Here is a 19031-nt window from a genome sequence, read left to right on the forward strand (position 1 = left end):
GCCTCCACCCCTCCCCTGCTGCTGTTCTCACCAATGCCACCAGCGGCTTCCACGTTGCCAGATCCAGTCAGCACTCTCAGACCTTTTCTTGCTTGCCCTCTCGGCTGCCTTGGGCTTGGCTAACCACTTTCCCCAACACCCTTTGGCCTCAGCCTCTGACACATCACACTCACACTCTGCCAGTAGCTCCCCTACTCCTCTGACTGCCCCGCCCTGTCTCTCTCTCATGTCCCTTCACCATGCTGCTCTCACCACCAGCGCCAAGACCTGCAACCCATTCCCACTGGTGTCCCCATCCCATGACTGAGCTACACCATCTCTCTGCCCAGGGACCTCCTTGCTCTGGGCTGTCGAGAGGCACATTTGGCATCTTTCAAAAGCCAAGGAGCTTCCCTACAGGCCAGAGCAGTATCCCCATGCCCTGTTGTGCCTTTGCCCTCCTAGCAACGGTTGGAAGCCCCCCCCGGAACAGGGGCGGCCAAGATCGGAGCCTGGCAGGATGAGCAAGGCTCACCCCAAAAGAGCCAAAGTTATCTGTGGGCCCCTTGAGCTCCCCACTTGGCACATCTTCTTCCCTTAATACTAACCACCTTCTAACCTACTATACAATCAACATATTCATATGGCTGTGTGTGTCTGTGGGTTACAGTCTCCCTCCTAGAATTTAAGCGACACAAAAACAGGGATCTTGGTTTTCTTCACTGCTAGATCCTAGTACCTAGAACAATACCTGGCCCAACAGGGGCTCAGTAAATATTTGCTAAATGAACGAAAGAAAGAAGGATTGGTACTTCGTTGGAAGTGCCTACCTGACCTACTGAGGTTCCCGAAGATCCAACAGTCTGCATGCAGAGGCCTCACCGGCATCCAGAGTCCCTGCCTCTGAACGGCGGCTCTCTGCCTGAGCCTCCACTCACTGCTCCCAAAGCCTCAGTCGCTGAGCCCCACTTAAGACCCACACCCCCAATCCTCAAGAGCAGCCTCCGTTGAGTCACTGGGGAGCCTGGGACCATCCTCTGGTGAGAACTTAATCTGTCCTGAACCTATGATAAAAGCCACTGCCCCGGCCACGGAGCTGAACCCGACACGCAGAGAAGACTCTCCGGCCCGAGGCCCCATGCCCGAAGTGTGCGTGCACAGCACTGAGAAGAGGCCCCCCTCCGTGAGGCCTGGCAGAGGGAAAAGAACAGAAACCCTAAGGGGGGAGCCTCAGGGTAGAAGGTGGGAGCCCACCCCGGGAGAAACCATTTCAGGGGAGACAGGTTCATGCCACGCCTTTCCTTTAATGTCCCAACTCTCAGTCCTAGCGGTGCAACATGCAAGCACAGAGTCTAGGCCCCTTTGTAAAACTTTTATTTAGAAATCTTCCCAATATATCCTTATATATATACACACATCATCACCACATGTGTTTTGTTGCTAAAGAGTCACACGCCCACAGTGTTGGCCTCTGGGCTGTACAAAGGTCAAGGTACCTGGAGCGGTTACTCCTCTTCTGCAGAAAAATGCAGAGACCAACGCAATGCATCACGTACAGTACAACATTGACGGAAAGTGCTGGGCCCGCCCACAGGAACGATGCGCTATGTACATGGGCTGGGGGGCAAGCCTTAGGCGGGGGCCACGTACCATTGACATCACAAGTACGACACGACCACCCCCAAAGGCCGAGACAGTTGTCGGCTGACTACCGATGCTGTGCCCTTTGTTTTGTTTTCGGAAAAGGATAAAGGTTGTACCATCTTGTCGTTTGCCACTACAAATAAAAGAATACGAATTTGTCTTAAAAGACGTGATTCCCTCCAGTCATTAACAATCATCTTTGTCCTCCTCATGTTTTTTTACATTTTTTCCTTTTTGTACAGATAGTATTCTTGGATGGAGAATGTTCATGGGTGAAGAGGAGGCAGAGGAAGGAGAAGAGTATGGTGGGGGGAGGTGCTGGAAATGAAAGTGAAAATTATGGATCTTTTCTAGTTCTTAACAAAGACACGAAGCTTTGCCCACCCCTACCCAGGCCTGTCTCGGGTAGCTGCAGTACTTTTTACATATTCTGCCTCTGTTCCCATCTCTCTTTTCTAGCCTCCCTCCTGTGCCCTGCTTTGGAATGAGACTGAAATGAGGTCAATCTGGAGAGATAAGGATAACCTAGATAACTCAGGATAAAGTGGTTTAGAACCGAAATTACCCAAATGCTATGCAGACAGGCAGACTGGCCCACTGCCTAGGTCCCGGACTCAGGGTGGGAAACCCCACTGCAGGAACGATAGTGAGGGGGACAGAGTTCCGTAGGGTCTCAAAATGCTTCTACTTTCATGATTCCATTCAGTCCACACCACAGCCCTAGGAGACAGGCCAAGCCAGGGTATTTACGAGAAATTGACCATCAGAGAGAGAACTTTTCCAGGTCACACTGCAAGTCTGAGAGAAGAGGAAGCCAGAAGCTGGAGTTCCTCATAGAATGTGATCCATCTCCTAAAACCCATCCACCTATGCTCACCGTGGCCACTTTTCACTCCCAGGTCGAATTAACCCACCGGAAGCAAACACAGTCTTAGGACCTAGAACAGGTGCTCCATCTTTAGACAGATGGGATTTTTCACAGGAGCTTCCAATTATCAGAAAGGAATGAATCCTAATGTTCATCAAAATATGATTGGGGGAGGCGCTGAAATGGGACGGAGCGAGTGCTACAAGGGTTAACCATGTTGCTCCCACCCCCACGAACTGGACCTCTCGCAACTTAAAAGGAAGGGGAGGAGAGTAGGGATCATTCCCCACGGGCATGTGGCTGTCCCCAAGGTCCTGCCATGGTGAAGGCGAGCCACCAGGCTGGAGCCCGTAAGGTGTGAGGGCCTTTCCCGACAGCCGCAGCGATGGTTCTTCCACATTGCTATGGACAGGGCAAAGTCAGAGCATTGTTTTCCCTCTGACCTCAAAGGCAGAGCCTGGTCAGAGCCGGCTGGGGTGACTTGAGGGCACAATGACAGGTATGTAGGACTTGTGTGCAGTTTGTTCCAGGGGCTTGGGATGTGGCTCACAGGCAGGCCTCGCCTTAAGAAAACCATGTCCCACCATCTGGATTGACACGGGAGATCAAGGAGGGGGCAGCAGTCCACTCTACAAAAGGATTCTCCACTTTACCAAGGGACTTGTGGCAGTATTTCTTTAAAAGGTGAAGATAAGGATTTGATTTACAAAAACATCATGTACAACTTTGGGTGGGGAGCACTCCTACCGCATCACGCCAGCCTCCCATACACACCCTTGATGACCAAAATTTGTGCACTCAGGGATGCCGAAGGTTCTGCTAAGTGAATGTCAATGTGTTTGGGTCTCTGCCAGGGCTTGGTCTCTCACTGGGCTCCCCGGGCCCTAGAAGTGGGGCTAGATCCTGGGTCATATCAAGACCTAGAGATCCCACAAATACCTGAAGTCAAGCAAAATCCCAAATGCCAGGAATTCATAGGACAGGGTTTGTTGTCGATTCCGTTTCAGGACACAGACCAGACCATCAGCAAACAGACATCCTGCAGCAGGGAGGCCCCTCTGAGGAGCTAGGAGAACACGAGATGGGGCCGCATGTCTACTCTCAGCACCAACACACACCGATCAGCACACTGGCATCTGCTCCCTGCATGAACAGCGACGTGTCGCTGAGGACGCAGGCAGGTAGCTCTGAGACACCACCACGATTTGAAGCCCACGTGCCCCAAATAGCTCTTGCTCAATTTCACTCTCATCATTTCTCCTTTGTCTGCCTTCGAACAAAGCTCACAGGGCACGCTCACAGCCGCAGACTCAGTCCCCACAGCCACAAGGATGAGGAAGGCAAGTCTCAGTGGGGAGAAAGCAGAGCTTCGATCCCCAGGGCAAGAAGTAAGGGCTTCTGGGTTTCTGACCCTCTGGCCCAGCTAGTCGAGAGCAGGCTGTCCACTGGCTGTCTTCTTCAACCAGGCCCTGAAGAAGGCACCTCGAGGCTTGTGACTCTCTGCAGCACTGGCATGCTGGATGGACCAACAGGGGCCTGGGTGAAGATGGGGCTCAAGAAATGGGCAGCTATTGGGTACCTGTATATTTGGATAGTGTGGCCACAAAAGCCACCCCAGAGAGCTTGGGAGGGGCTAAAGGCAAGGCAGAGGCTGCCGGACGCCTCAGGAGAGAGCTGACAACCCCAGGTCTCAGCCAAGACAGGGCTCCTATGTGCCAGGCCAAAAGCAATGCCACTCCAGCCTCTTACTTGAGAAGTCTTAGGGATTTGGAAAAGGGGGAAGACCGTGCCATCTTCATAAAAAGTACCTACCACTTTGCTCCGTTTTTCTGTTCTCCTACTGAGGCAGGAAACAGGAAAGCCAGCCCCAGAGGCAGCTGGGACTTCCCACAGTTCAGACATCAAGGAAAGCTCATCAAAAGTCCATGCCCTGCTTCAGAGCTGCCCAATCCTCATCCCACCTGCCCTAAAGCCCATGGTGCCCGTGGCCTGAGGGCACCCTCCTGGCTGGTCCTGGGTGGCCCCAGACCCATCACCGAGGGCCGGCTCCATCCGCGGCGGGCAGCATGGCAGGATGGAGGCTGCGGGCCGTGTGCTTGGGTGCCGGCTCTTCCGTGTAGCTGTCCGGGCTGGCTGCCCCGTCCAGGGAGCTGCCACAGCTGGAGTTCGGGGACAGCACGTCCTGCAGGAGGTCATCTGGAGGTGCAGCGCCCCCTCCACCACCACCCCCTCCACCAGCCCCCACTGCAGGGTCCTTGCCAGGTTTGGCCCGCTGGCTGCCCTCCTCCTCCTGGTCATTGAGCAGCTTGGCCAGGAAGTTGATGTACTTCATGGCCAGGCGGAGGATCTCATTCTTGCTGAGCTTCTTGTCTGGGGGATGCGTGGGGATCAGCTTGCGGAGCTCAGCGAAGGCCCCGTTCACATTCTGCTGCCGCCATCGCTCCCGGCTGTTGGTGAAGATGCGCCGCACGACTTTGGTGTGGGGACCTGGAGGTAGGAGGACAAGGGTTAGGACAGTGGGTCGGGGATCCCCCAGGGCATCTTCTCCTGTGGGGAAGCGGAGAAGCCATCCACCTGGAAACTTGGGAAACCTAGAATGCCCTCTTTCCTTTTACTCAGAAAACTCTTTACTTGCCCTTCCAAACCCTGTTAATCTGTTTCCTCCTCTCTGAGAACTTCCCTCAACCCCTCAAGACAGATCTAACCAACCACCATGGCCCTATAATCCTGTGATCTCCATCACTCTTGATCATCACTGTATGTTTCCATGTTTGTCCCCCTCTCTGAGCTGTGAGACATTTGAGGACAGGAACCATATATTATTCATTCATTCATTCATTCACTTGTGCTAAGAGGCCATATGGCACTAGTTAGAAAGATTAAACTCTGGAGCCAGACTGTCTGGGTTCAATTCCTGACTGTTACTCCCTAGACAGTAACTCTGGGCAAATTACATGAACTCTCTGTGCCTTAGCATCATCACCTGTAAAATGGAGATAATACTAGTAACTCAAGTCGTAAGATTGTCTTGTGAATCTAACAACTAATACAGTTAAAGTACTTAAGATAATGCCTGGCTCTGATGAAACATTCAATAAATGTTAGCTATTATTATCCATTCATCAGTTATTTACTGACAATTAGGCATTAAGGAATAAAGGTGCACAGAGTCCCTGCCCTCGTGGAGCTTACATGTTAATGGGGATGACAGATGATGAACAATCAGCAAACAAATAACAAACAAACAGGAAGCTGAATGTAAACGAAAGATGGAAAGGAGCTGCCATGTTTACCTGAGGTGGTTGGGGACAGCCTTTCGGAGGAGGTGACATCTATAAGGGAAGAACTTAAGGCCGAAGAAGAGCCAGCCAGACACAGGAAGGGAAGTTGGAAGGGCATGTGTACATGCCCTGAGCTGGAAAATGGCTGAAGCCAGCCCGGATAGATTAGTGTGGGTAAGATCAGAGTAGGCTGAGTCCAGATCCCATAGGGCCCTGCGGTAAGATGCAGGGATTTTATTCTAAGGGTGATGGAAGCACAGAGTAGGTAGGAGCTTAATAAATATCTGCTAACTGATCATGCTGGCAGGTACGGAATGGAGGAGAGAGCAGAGAGTGGTGGGGAAATGACCTACACTGCGGGCTGTCTCCCCCAGGAGAGGAGTGGAGAGACAGCCATGCACAGGCATGGCCTGAGGCTCTAGGCAGGTGTCTGAGGGCTGCCTCCGTCTCCCCGTGTCTACACTGCACTGATCACAGACTAGAACAGTATTCACTAGCGCTCATGTACTAAGACTTGCAGAGCAGGGGCAGACACCAGCGTGCATGTATCGAGCATCTACAGTATACAAAGCACTGCACTAAATGTCCAAGCGTGACCTGGGATTCCCAAAGCCAGGAAAGGCCGAGGAGCACCCCGTTAGTGCTCCCAGGCTCCTGGGCTGAGGCGGCCGCTTCCTTCCGCAACCCTGAGGCACAGAGCCAGCTCCTGGCAGTCCTCAGGAAACTCTGAGCACTGAAGGAACTGCCAGTACTGGGATGGTTGCTTGCCCTCTTCTGATGACCCTGGAACCGGATCTCAGAACGTGGAAAGCTGGGTAGGAGAGAAGACATCACCTAAGACCCATTGCTCATTTCACAGCTAGGGAGACGGCGGCCAGGACGGAGGCAGACCTCGCCTCTGCAACCCAGCTCATCCGCGCCGACACTTCCCTCTTAATCATCTCTGTCTTACACATATACACGCCGGTCTTACACACACACACACACACACACACCCCATGTTTCCCCCAGGGAGAATCACTCATCCTCTGCCCACAGTGCTTCAGAAGCTATCTTTCCAAACCCCAGCAGGCCCCAGCCCAGCTGACTCTTTGCCAAAGGCCAGACCCAGGCTGGGAAAAATACAGCACACCTGCTGGGCAGTCCTACCCTGGGTGCCTCAGGAAATAACTTGCTGTTCTCCGGCCTCCAGGACAGACAGAGGGGAGTCCCTCAGCTGTGCCATCAGGAGGACCACTGCTCTGTGGCTGAAGCTGGCTGATCTTGAGGGAGCTCCTAGGTGGGGAGAGAGGCATTATGGCTGCTGTCACAGCTAGAGCTACACAGACTCCAGAAGCCGTGCCTACCCCAAGCCAGGCCCTAAAAGCACTTTACCCCATTGCGTTCCTTCAACAACCCGTGAGGAAGCTATTATTCTCCCTACATTACAAATGAGAAAACCGAGGCCCAGAGAAGTTCAGCAACAGGAATGCACATCAAGTCCTGGCTTTAGACCTTGTGTTAGCTCCACTTTTATGGACTCTTTTCGGTTAAATCTCTGATTTCAAAATCCTGTGGGCATATCCAGCACCCCTCCACCCTTCCCTTCACCTCCATTTCTGTCTATTCCTCTCTGGTCCTTTCCAGAGAACCACCCACCTCTCCACACCTTCCTCTTTCCTGAGTCTGTACCTCCCTCCATGTCCTCTGTCTCATGCTGGCAGGGCATAGAGTAGGTGCTTGGTAAATATTGGCATCATTTATGGGTAATCGCCTCTCTACACTCCTGCACTCCCCCACTCCCCCCAAACCCTCACCCCTTGCCCCTTCTTCTGTGCCTGATTTCTGTCGTCTCTGACCTTTGTAGAAAATGCCTCTTCCCTGGGGAACTTCAGGGCTGGTCTTGCCTACTTCCTGTTTGGTACACCCACCTCCTGTCTCTAACCTAGCAGCACTGACACTCCAACGCCCTTCCCTCCCGGCCCTACACCCCTGTGCCCCAGGCTGGCTGGGTCTTTTGAGATCTGTTCCTTATCCAGATGCTAGCTTGCCTCCTCTCCAGAACACCACAGAGGGATCCCCTCCAGAAGCCCCAGCTCAATATACATCCCTCCCACCAGCAACTTGCAGAAATCCCAGTCTGGCTCCAAGGCCTCCGGCGTGCACCAGGAGCTCCAGGAAGTCCCTCGGCTCTGAAGAGCCTGCTCTCCTGCCCCCTGGTGCTGGGCCCCATCTACTACATCTAGTCAACCTTGGGAAGAGGGAGGGGGTCCTCCAAATTTCCCGCTCATCCAACTCCTTCCCCCAAGTTCGGGGCCAAAGACTACTCAGGTAGTTCACATTAAAAATGCTGAGGCCTGGGCTTCCCTGGTGGCGCAGTGGTTGAGAGTCCGCCTGCTGATGCAGGGGACGCGGGTTCATGCCCCAGTCTGGGAGGATCCCACATGCCGCGGAGCGGCTGGGCCCGTGAGCCATGGCCGCTGAGCCTGTGCGTCCGGAGCCTGTGCTCCGCAACGGGAGAGGCCACAGCAGTGAGAGGCCCGCGTATCGCAAAAAAAATTTAAAAAAAAAAAATGCTGAGGCCTTTGGGGTGGGGGGGAGGGAGGAAACAGGGTAGAATCTATGATGTCCGGAAGGGAACTCCGAGTCTCAGCTCAGAGTGTGGAAAAGGGGACAAGAGGGCCCCACTTTGCAGGGACCTGGGACAAGACCCTTAAAGGTGCAATTCCAGGCAGGGAGAAGACTTCAGACTCCAAAGAGGACTTGGGAGGAGATACAGAGAATCCCTGGGGGTCGGTGCTTAGAAACGCTGTGTGTTTCTGCCCTCCCGGGGGATCCTTACCAACTGTAGGAATGGAGCTAGAGTGGGGACTACAATTCACCGTGGAGGTTTGGGCTAAGCGCCACAGTGTGTCCGCACTCTCTTCCCAGGACTGTGAGTGTGGCAACCCCCAGCCCCACCCATGACCTCCCCTAGTCCCAGATCAACAGGGCGAGGGCTTCGACAGCTCCTCTTGGCTCCAAGAGAGCGGCCCATCTATGTGAGACACCTAGGGAGTAGTCCCCGATGATCCCTCCTTCAGGGTTCTAACAGCTTGAGGGAGTGAGTACACAAGTGGGGCGGGGGTAGACTCACCATCAGTAATCTCCATCTCATAAGGGGAGGGTCTCCTCTTCACTCGGTTGTTGGTGGCAAACATAGGGAAGGCATCTGGCTCCCCAAAGAACCCACTGTGGGAGGGAGCAGGCAGATCACAAGATCACATGTGGGTGGAGGGGAGAGAGGGGCTCCATACAGATCCTCCCCACGTGTTCTTGAGCCCCCGCCCCAAAAACAAGGGCAACCCTGGTCCCTTCACATCGGAACTGGGGATAGAAGGAGCATGAAACACACACACACACACACACACACACACACAACACCCCCAGCCTCTCTCTGTGGTGAGACAAACAAGGGGAGGGTGGCCACACACCCCTACACACACACACACTCAGACACACACACACAGAATTAATGGTGAACACATGGAGCAAACACACAAATGAACATACACCCCCCACATACAAGCACACAATCCATAGACACCTCCGCTCCCAAACAGGTGCTCACACAGGCAGACACGGCCTTCACACCTGGCAGTGTGCAATTCCTGCACCACATGGGGGCACCCTGTCCCTTACCCCCAACTTCACCCCACCTTCACTCCAGCCCCATGGGGCCCAAGGACAGACAACAGACAGGAAACCCTGACTCAGCCCCACTGACATGCCCACCCATCACCCACTCGACTCTCCGTAGCTTCTTCCTCCAGTGTCCCACAGACTCACCGACTGCCCCCCACTGTCTCTCCCTGCCTCATCTTCCTGTCCCCACCCCAACCGTGCCTCCTGCTCTCCACCACCTCAGTGGCCCCAGCAGGGAAATGGATACCCTCACACCAAAGGGAGCACAGGTCCTGGCCAGAGATCGCAGCTAGGGGCAGAGGAGCTCGGGAGAGGAGGGAGGGATCCATTCCCCAGGCAGGCCCTGGCGGGGAGTTTCAGAGGAGGGAGCCCTCTTGCAAGCACCCTCAGATGCACATCTCTTACCTGTCCACCGAGGGCTGCAGCTTCCAGAAGAATTTCACAGCGGAGCGCATTCAGACACACTCCTTCCTGGTACTCACACTCAGACTCCTCCTGTCCACCCCACCACCACCACCACCAGGCAGCGCCCCGCGCGCGCTTCTGCTCACAGCCAGCCACATGCCGGTACTCCCCCTCTTCGGCTTCCAAGCTCCCAGCACGCCGCGTTAACAAGGCACCTGCACACCGCCCCCCGCGTGCGCACACATACACACACACACTAGCAGAGGGCTCGTTCCTCACTTGCACGGGGGCTCCAGGCAAGACTTTTCCGACCCCGGGTGTAAAACGTCCCCCTCTCCCCCTCTCTTCGCACGCTCAGCCGCACTGCCCCGCCGGGAGGAGGGCAGCCAGCTCCCGACGTGCGGAAGGAGAGCCCCGGCGCCCATGCCTCCTGCCCACCCGCCCCTCCCGCCGGCCCTGACCTGCCGAGAGAAGCCAGCGGCTGGCTGAGGCTGTAGAGCAGCGCGCGGCCGGGGGCGGCGGGGGCCGCCAGCGCGGGCGGGCTCAACTGCACCATGCGGCCGTCGCCGGGCAGCTCTGCGGGGGCCGAGGCGGGCGCGGGCCCAGGAGGTCTGCACAGCTCGGTGGTGGGTACCCGATGGCGCGCTTCGGCAGCCGCCGCGTCGCGGCCCTTTAAGTCTCGCGCGGCGCCGCCCCCACCGGCGGGGCCGCCCCCCGGGCCGCCGCCGCGCGCGCCCAGCTCGATGACCGGGGGCTCCGCCGGGGCCGCGCGGCTCGTCTCCTTGGCGACGCCGTTCAGCAGGACCAGGTGCGGGGGGGCCATGCGGGCCTCGGCCGCGTCCCGTCCCTCTAGCGGGGGGTCACTGCGTGCCGCCTCGCTCGGCGGCCGCTCCGTCATCCTGCGGGCAGACAGACAAGCGGACATCCGCTCTGACCACCGCCCCCAGCCCATCCACGTGGGGTGGGATCGGAGCGGGGGGTGCGGGAGGGGGTAAAAGGCAGAGAGAAACTCACGCACCGAAACGTGAGAAGAAGCGGACAAACTTAGCGCCACGTGGACACACACCCGCCCGCAGTGCTGGGGCAGGAGGGAAAGGGGGCTTCTGGTTTGGGAGAAGAGAGGAGGGTGCCCGGGAGACAGAGACTGAGGGCCAAAAGGACAGAGGTGGAGAAGGACGACAAAGACATTGGAAGAAAAGGAATACAGCCAGCGAAAGAAAAACGGGGGGGGGGGGGAGGAGGAAGGAAATGTAGAAAGAGGCGAGAAAGAAATATCACCCCGTGCTCCTGCTCAGGCCGCAAGGGAAGAGGAGGGAACAAATCCCCGACCGTGTTCTTCCCGCCCCCCTTTTGGTTTTGGCGGGGAACCTGTCGCGCGGAGGTGGGGTGCTTTTCGAACCTCCCTTGCCTTTCAGCAATACCTGCCCCCAGCCTACCGCCACACACATACACCCAAAAACCTGGTGTGTGTGTGTGTGTGTGCAAGAGGGATCAGAGCTGGCAGAGAATTATCCGGAGGAGCCAGCTCTCCCTTTCAACACATATTCACCCCTGCGGGGGCGGCGTCCGTCTACACTCCGCAAATCCACCTGTATTCTGTGTAGCCGCCAGAAACCCCAGTGGCCCTTTACTTTTACTCCTCCCGGGACTGGATATGGGACATAAGGAAGGGAAGATGATCCCGGCCATACCTCCCCATACACTATATATACCCCGCTTCTGCTCAGCTGAACTCAAAAGTGAGGTGGGGTCTAGAAGGGAAGCCTGCCTGAGGCAGTGTGAAGCCCCAACGTTCAAAGGGTGCTCCTGAGGCCCCAGGGGTCTGGGCTCCCATCCAGGAGTGTGGGGCGAAGGGGTGTCATGATGGCTGCTGAACTCCTCCAGCACTCCCCCACCCCCCTCTCCTACCTCGGTGTTGTCTTCTGGGAAGTGGGAGGAGTACCTCATATATGCATTTAAAAGCACTGTGCAAATGCTCAATAAACATTATTATAGACTGGGAGACTGGGCCAGCAAGGAGACTACCTTGCCCAAGGTCACACTCGCCTGTTTGCCCCAGAGCAGGACTAGAACTCCAGTCTCGCTGTCTTTGTTATCCTCCCATATACACCCTCTCATATATCCAGCCCGCCCCCCTCCAGCCAAGGACAGTCCTCTCCTCCTCAACCATACTCCTGGGTGACCGCAGGCAGAGGCTCCACTCCCCACTACCTCTCCCTCCAGTTCTTCCAAAACCCGCCACACACACACACCCCACCCCGCAAGAATGAAAACAGAAAAAGTATGAGACTCTGTGTCCAGAGTGGGGAAATGCTTGTGAGTTTTCATAAAACAATAAAAATATAATCAACTCAACAGGCTTCATCAGATGTTCAAAATAAGGTTTCTGCTGTTGGAATTATATAATTGGCGTATTTTGTAACAGAAAACAAATACACAAAAATCCAACTCAGCACCAAGCAGAGTCCATCTGATCATTCCTGGCAGCCATTCTGCCACTGCACCACTCTGGACTGGAGTCAACCTGGGAACCATCCTGCCACCCCAGAAGAGAGACTGGACCTTCTGAAACCTCCTCAGGAGCTCAGCTCAATTGCCACCGGACACACAGCTGATGGAGAATCACCATTCAGATTAAGCTCCTGCCCTAGCTCTGCCAGCCCCACGGGCAGCGCCCCAAAACGACAAAATTCCCCCAGACCTGGTGTACCCTGGCTGCAAAGGCAGTAGGTCCGCAACACTTCACTGGAAACGAGTTTATGTTCATGGTGGAAACAATAGGTCTGTCTGTATCCACAGAATGGGACCGACCGTCAAGACACTGCGGCCACTAGAAATGCACCAGAGGTGTACCATTGGAGACTTCCTGGCTCCCCTGCAACAGTGAAATGCATTAGAAATATACCGTCCTCTGGCAAAACATACAAGCCCCAAGGAGCTGGCTCCCTACCTTACTGTCCCCAGGCACCGTTGTGCGCCCAGTGACACGTGCTTAAGTCCCAGCTCCTAACCGAGTGACAAACGGTTCACTCAGCAATTGCCAGAATGAGCTCAAGCTCTCCATATGACACATTTGTACCTTCTGATTAATTCCGAGACTCTGAGTAGGTGCAGATCCCAGAGGGGCAGGGGGAGCACGTATTTCAGATGAGCTGACTCTGGCCCCAAATGCCCTCTCCACACGCCTATAAATATCTGTATCTCTGAGCCCCCCCACCAAACCTATGATTGGTCCCCAGGGGTCTGTGGTCAACCTCTCCCCGCCCCTCCCAGGACCTCAGGAAAACCCTGCCAGTTCATCTGCCACCAGGATCACCCAGGCCAGAGGGTCAGGCTCTCGAGGAAGCTGCCAGAGAACTCACAAGCACTTTCAGTGGTCGGTGACTAAACCCCATCACTTGGCTTTGGTTAAGATTATTAAAAGGAAAGCCTGAGTGATGTTTATTTGTTTTTATTAGGGAAAATGAAGAAGGGGGTGAGAAGATTTCAGATTTCGAACCGAACAGCACTAAACTATTGGACCATTACAACTCCTCTTTGTGCAACCAAGACCCAGCTCGAAGCCCCCTACACAGGCTCATCTCCTGTTGCCAGCCAGCCAGCCAGATAACTTCCATGTGTGTCTGAACATGACAGGGGAACCCGAAAGCTCCTGGGGGGCAGGCACCTGGTCTCCGGCAGCTCCCAATTCCCAGCAAGGAAAATTTCTTATGTGAAAACAGCCTCCGCCATGCCCCGGCTAGAGCCACCGCCTTAAACACAGCCTCTGGTCCCTGATACTGCATCCACACCCGCATGACCCACTGGGGGAGCCCCAAGCCTGCACGCAAACCAAAATCGCCCATGAACAGAACCACTTTCCCGCTGCTACTGGAGTGGAGGGGTGTTTGAACGCAGCCCCACCCTAGGCCTTAGGCCCCAGCCTGGGCCCACCCGAGTTGGGACTGCGTTAGCCAGGATGGCTGCGGCCTTCTTCCTGCCAGAGCCCCGGGCGCACACAGCCTGCGCTATCCGGATATAGCCGTCCCAAAGTTATGAGCCCTGTGAAACGTCCACAGAACCAGGACAGAGGGGGACCTTGGGTGAGGGGGGGACTAAGTCCAACTAGCTGTTTTCACCCAGAGCCAGGAAAGGGCCCTGCTGGAAGCCACAGTGGCACAGAGGCCACAGTCAGTGGCAGAGTCAGATCCCGGATTCCCAGCTCTGGGTTCGTCCTCCCCTCCTCCTCCCCAGTCTGAAACTGGACTGTCCTCTGTCCCAAGCTTTCCCCACCTCAGGCCAGATCCCAAGGCCTTCCTGGGGACTGTTTCCACCAGGACTATTCCCCAAAAACTCACCTGGGGCATATTTAGAGAGAGCGGCCCCTCTGAATAGGATCTCCACTCCTCCTCCGGCGGGAGAGGGGCGGGAGCCGAGGTCCGGGTTGTGGAAGGGGGTCTTTGCTTTCCCCCTCTCTCACTGAGAGACCGGCAGTTAGGCCGCGGTGTGGTCCTGGGCGGTCTGCCGCGCCCAAAGCGAGTTTCCAGGAAAGATGGGGGTGGAGAGAAAGAGGGAGGGCGAGAGGGAGGGAGAGAGAGAAATGGGGGTCAATGGCTGGGAATTACCTCATGTCCTCGCCAACCCGCCCCGGGAATCGCCAGCAGCTTTCCGCCCCCAACCTGCAGGTGTTTGAAGCCTCCCCCGCACCCCCGTAAAAAAGAACCCTACACCTGACCAATCAGGAATAACTATCTAGTCCAACAACAACCACCCCGCCGCAGACTGCCCGGAACGTTATCGGACCCTCCAACCGGGATGTCTGGTTCAGTGTGGCCGTTTGTTTTCTAAGCAGACTCGTCTACGCCGTTGGCTCGGGAACCGAAGTCAGGCCGGAGCTGTGGCCACAGCGCGGAGTCGTCCGCAGCCTGGCATGGGTGGGTAGGGGGATGTGTGTCCGAAAAGGGGGATCCAATCTTCAGACCCTGGTCGGTGGGACAGAATCTCTGAGGACCCCATTCTCTCCATGACTCTCACCTGCCCACCTCCAACCCAAAGCGAAACCAGAACCCAATTCCAAAGGCTACTTTCCCGTAGGGGAAGGGATACAGCCTGAACGGCGCAGATCCGAGAGAAAGGGGTGGGTGGGGGGATATCTGATGTATCCCGGTCCCTTTTTTTCTTCCTACAGATTAAGGCGGGGGGGAGAAGAAGAGGGAGAGGAGGAAAAGAAAGAAAGGAAAAGAAAAGAAAGGGAAAAAGAAAGAAAGGAAAGGCCCTCGCCTTTCCCTCAACAATCCCTACACAAGATTTTCGATTTATCGGTATTCAGATCATCCGAGAAGGGGAGAATTTTAGTAATTCTTTTCAGCAATAAACAAGGAAAGGAGGGAGGGTAAAAATAAATCCAGTACTGCTTCCCAGGGGGTAGCGGTAGTGAAATTTAGTTCACCTTTTTTCCCCTCCCTCCGGAAGGTTTGTTTAATTTGTTTTGCCTAAATTGTCCAGTTGATGGTCACACATCGAAGTCTTGGATTAATTGCTAAGGCCACCTCGTTTTTGCCCCGGCTTTAGTGGAAATACAGTAATAATTATTCCCTGCGGTTTCAGTCCAATGCGGGAGGTTTTCTTTCTCCTCTTCTAATCCAAATGAGGGGGGAGGTGTGGGAACAAGGAGGAATCCAGTCATGCCCGGTGTCTGAGGTCGGGTTTAATTTTTGCTTTAGGACGGAGTCTCTGTGTTCGTCCCTCTCTCCATTTTCTCTCCCTACCACAAACCCAGCAATTTAAAAAACAGCGCTGGTGGGAGGAAACCCGCGCTGCTTTGTTATGGCCCCGAAGAAGCTAAAAAGGACAAGCCGCTTCGCTCCTGGACGATTATTTTAATTAAAATATGATGATGATGATGATGATGGTGGTGGTGGTAGTAGTGGTGGCGGTGGTGGTGATGATGATGACACTGGCAACCACAATAACTGGCAAAACAAAATCCTTTCTTTCGGAGCTAGGGCAGCACTGACCCCGTCCCTCCATGAAGCCCGGTCCCGGTCATCGATGTGACGGGTACCTGACCCACGCGGGAATGTCGCTCACCCGGGGAGGGGGTAGAAAAATGTTCCTTGGAGATGATCCCGAAGGTCCCCACCCGAGGCGCGAGGCCTGGAGAATGCGCCCATTGTCTTTTTCGGGCCTCTCCCGCAGACCCCGGCGGCCGTACCCGCGAAACTGACCAGAAATGGACGAAGCCTGAATGCGGCGGGAACCGAAGCCGGCGGCTACCGGCCTGAAGGCGCTGGCCTCCGCGAGCGCTGCTCAGCTTCCAGCCTGGAAGAGCCTCCCACTCACTAACAACCCCTCCAACACCGAGGCACAGAGTGGCCTCTGGACAGAGCAGCCGCTGATCGGGCTGCTCATCCAAGCCAACACTGGCTTCCGAATACATCATAATTTGGAATAAAACGTGAAATCCCTCTCCCCGCCCCCATGCCGCCTCCTCAACTTGCGCATCCATCTCTCGCTCGCTCGCCCTCCCCTCCACCCCCCAGCGATTTACAAACGCACTTCCAAAGGACACCAGCACACAGGCACACAACCCGGTGCGGACAGGGCCACACGCGGTCCAGCCCCATAGAAGCGAAGCAAAGTAAGCACAACCCAACACTGCCCCACAAGCCGACTCGGTCAGGCCCAAACATTGTCCAGCACGACACAACGAAATCGATCAAACGCAATCGCTCAGGGCCGCACAACCCAACGTAGTCAGGATCACACACGCCCGACACAACAACGAGACCATACAAACACAATCGCAAAGGCCAAGCGACCCAACACACATGTCGAGAAGGCAAACGAGCATAATTATATACAACGATGAAAACGCAGAAGGGCCTCGGAGAACTCAAATCTACACCCTAAAGAGGGCAAACACCATCACACTTGGACACACAACCTATCGCCTAGAAGACCACAAGAAGTCAACACTGCCCACAGCTCACACACTCACTCTCACAATCCCACCGCATGCACACAACCACCAAGGAGAAATGAAAACCAACCACCGCCTCGCGCATTTCTGTATATTGCGTAAGGAAAAGGGGAAGGAAGGAAGAGAGTCTCCGAGGCGGGAGGGGCGGCGGCGGCGGCGGCGAGCTCAAGGGCGTCGGTGGAAAATGCCCCCCATCGAAAGAAACCCAGGGAAAAGGAGCGAAACCTCTTCAGCGAGCGGGCAAAAGAGGGAGGAACTGGCTGGGGGATTCCGTGGGAGGTTGCAGGTTGCCTGACCCTAGAAAAAGGCCAGAATGCTCACGTTTTGCCGCTAAGGGGGTACGCGTGTGGCCATTTTGAGGCCTGGTCCTTAGTGCCGAGCCCTCCCCCAGCCCCCCCCTCCAGTCCCCCCCTTCCGCGCCGCGGCGCGCCCGGCTCCTCCACCGCCGCGCTCTAATCCCGCTCACGTTCTAGGCCTCGTTAGCATGGGCCGAGGCGCGCGGGGGCCGTGTGTGCCGCGGAGATAAGGCACTGCCGCGGGTCCGCTCGCCCCCGATAAGCGCCTCGGCCATTACGGGCCAAATGATTCATTTTAATTTGGCAATTTCACCGGAGGGAGTGGGGACTGGTTGCGCGGCTCTGGGACCGTCTCCGTAATGCGCCACGGAGAGAGTTGGGCGGGCGCTCTGTCTAGGACCCGGCGGGTCCAGCCTCATTACTGATCCCGAGGCCTCTCGGGAACCCGGGCTCCCCACAACCTCAGTCCCTCGGCCTTCCAGACACATTTCTCCAACGACTCGCACCCCAGCAAGACCACAACACCAAAATGATCACATCCAACCCTTCCTTCCCTGACATTCATTCATACCAGTGTCCTGGATACCCGGATTTCAATGGGCAGTTTCTCTTATCCCAGAAAGCTCCCCAGCTCCCCAAGACTCTCACCCCCTTCAACCCTGGCTCTTTTCCGTTCTAAAATGGAGCCTGCTTGCCTGAATGTTGGGACTGAGGTCACACCCAAAAGGTCTATGGAGGCAGAACTGGTGTCAACGAAGAGTTTAAAATATCCATCCTCCTGAGTTTCAGGCTGAGCCCAGAGCTGGGAAACATCCCTCCCCTCATAATTTAACATTTTAATCTCGCTACTGAAGCAGTCTTCTGAGCACCGTACAAATATTAACTCATTTCGTTCTCATAAACGGTCCTAAGAGGTTGGTGCAATTATTCAGTTTACAGATGAGGAAACTGAGGCAGAGAGAAAGTAACTTCCCCAGTGTCACATATCTAGTGAGTGGTAGAACCTGGGTTTGAGGGAAATCTGGCACCAGAGTCCTCTGGAGCCCAGCTAGAGCCTAGGCTTGGAGGATGGATCTGGGCTCAACTCACTGCAGGAGCTGAGATCTGTACTGTGTCCTAGAAATCTGGGTTCAGTGAGGGGTAGGCAATGGGCTCAGCCCATGGAGGGTATCTGGGCTCATTCTTTTAGGGTGGAGTCCCAAAGTCACTTAGGGACTTCCCTGGTGGCACAGTGGTTGAGAATCCGCCTGCCAATGCAGAGGACACGGGTTTGATCCCTGGTCTGGGAAGATCCCACATGCCACGGAACAACTAAGCTCGTGCACCACAACTACTGAGCCTGTGCTCTAGAGCCGGCGAGGCACGACTACTGAAGCCCACGTGCCTAGAGCCCATGCTCCGCAACAAGACAAGCCACTGCAAGGAGAAGCCCGTGCTGCTCGCCACAGCTAGAGAAAGCCCCCATGCAGCAACAAAGACCCAACGCAGCCAAAAATAAATAAATAAATATAAGTCACTTAGTTCCAAACCTGTTTCACCTCAGAGAGCTGTTATGAGGACTATATAAGATGATCTTTAAAAGGTGGTGAAGGCAATAATCTGTGGAAACTTACCAGCCTGGAGCCCAGCATGACATCATGTGCACTTGCACACAGGAGCTCTGGTCTATCCTTATAGAGAAGGAAATTAGGTCATGAGGAGATGTGACTTGACCAAAGCTTACAGTGACCTAGAGGAAAAGCCAAGACCCAAACTCAATTATCCAGTTCCCAGTCCACAACTCTATCCACCATGCCAGGCTGCTTTGTCCTTCTAGCACCTCTGGTTTTGAGCTCCTTTTGGCACCTGAGAATTCACGGACTGAGCCCAGAGTGTGGCTGCAGTCTGAGTCTGGCCCCTCCTTGGCCATCAGGAAACTCTCCGCGAAGATACAG

The 19031-nt window shown here is 55.2% G+C and overlaps 1 protein-coding gene across 1 annotated transcript; it reads right to left on the minus strand.

The window, feature by feature from the left end:
- Nucleotides 1-4523: 4523 nt before the first annotated feature.
- Nucleotides 4524-16230, minus strand: TAL1 (TAL bHLH transcription factor 1, erythroid differentiation factor; the record flags this gene model as incomplete). Its single annotated transcript, XM_079728500.1, has 4 exons — nucleotides 16047-16230; nucleotides 10302-10739; nucleotides 8888-8982; nucleotides 4524-4978 (listed from the first exon to the last, which is right to left on the minus strand). Exons 2-4 carry the CDS (start codon nucleotides 10736-10738, stop codon nucleotides 4524-4526), a joined length of 987 nt encoding a protein of 328 aa, XP_079584626.1. The 5' UTR covers nucleotide 10739; nucleotides 16047-16230.
- Nucleotides 16231-19031: the final 2801 nt, after the last annotated feature.

The sequence above is a fragment of the Hyperoodon ampullatus genome, assembly GCF_949752795.1.
Source record: "Hyperoodon ampullatus genome assembly, chromosome: 2".
NCBI lineage: Eukaryota > Metazoa > Chordata > Mammalia > Artiodactyla > Ziphiidae > Hyperoodon > Hyperoodon ampullatus.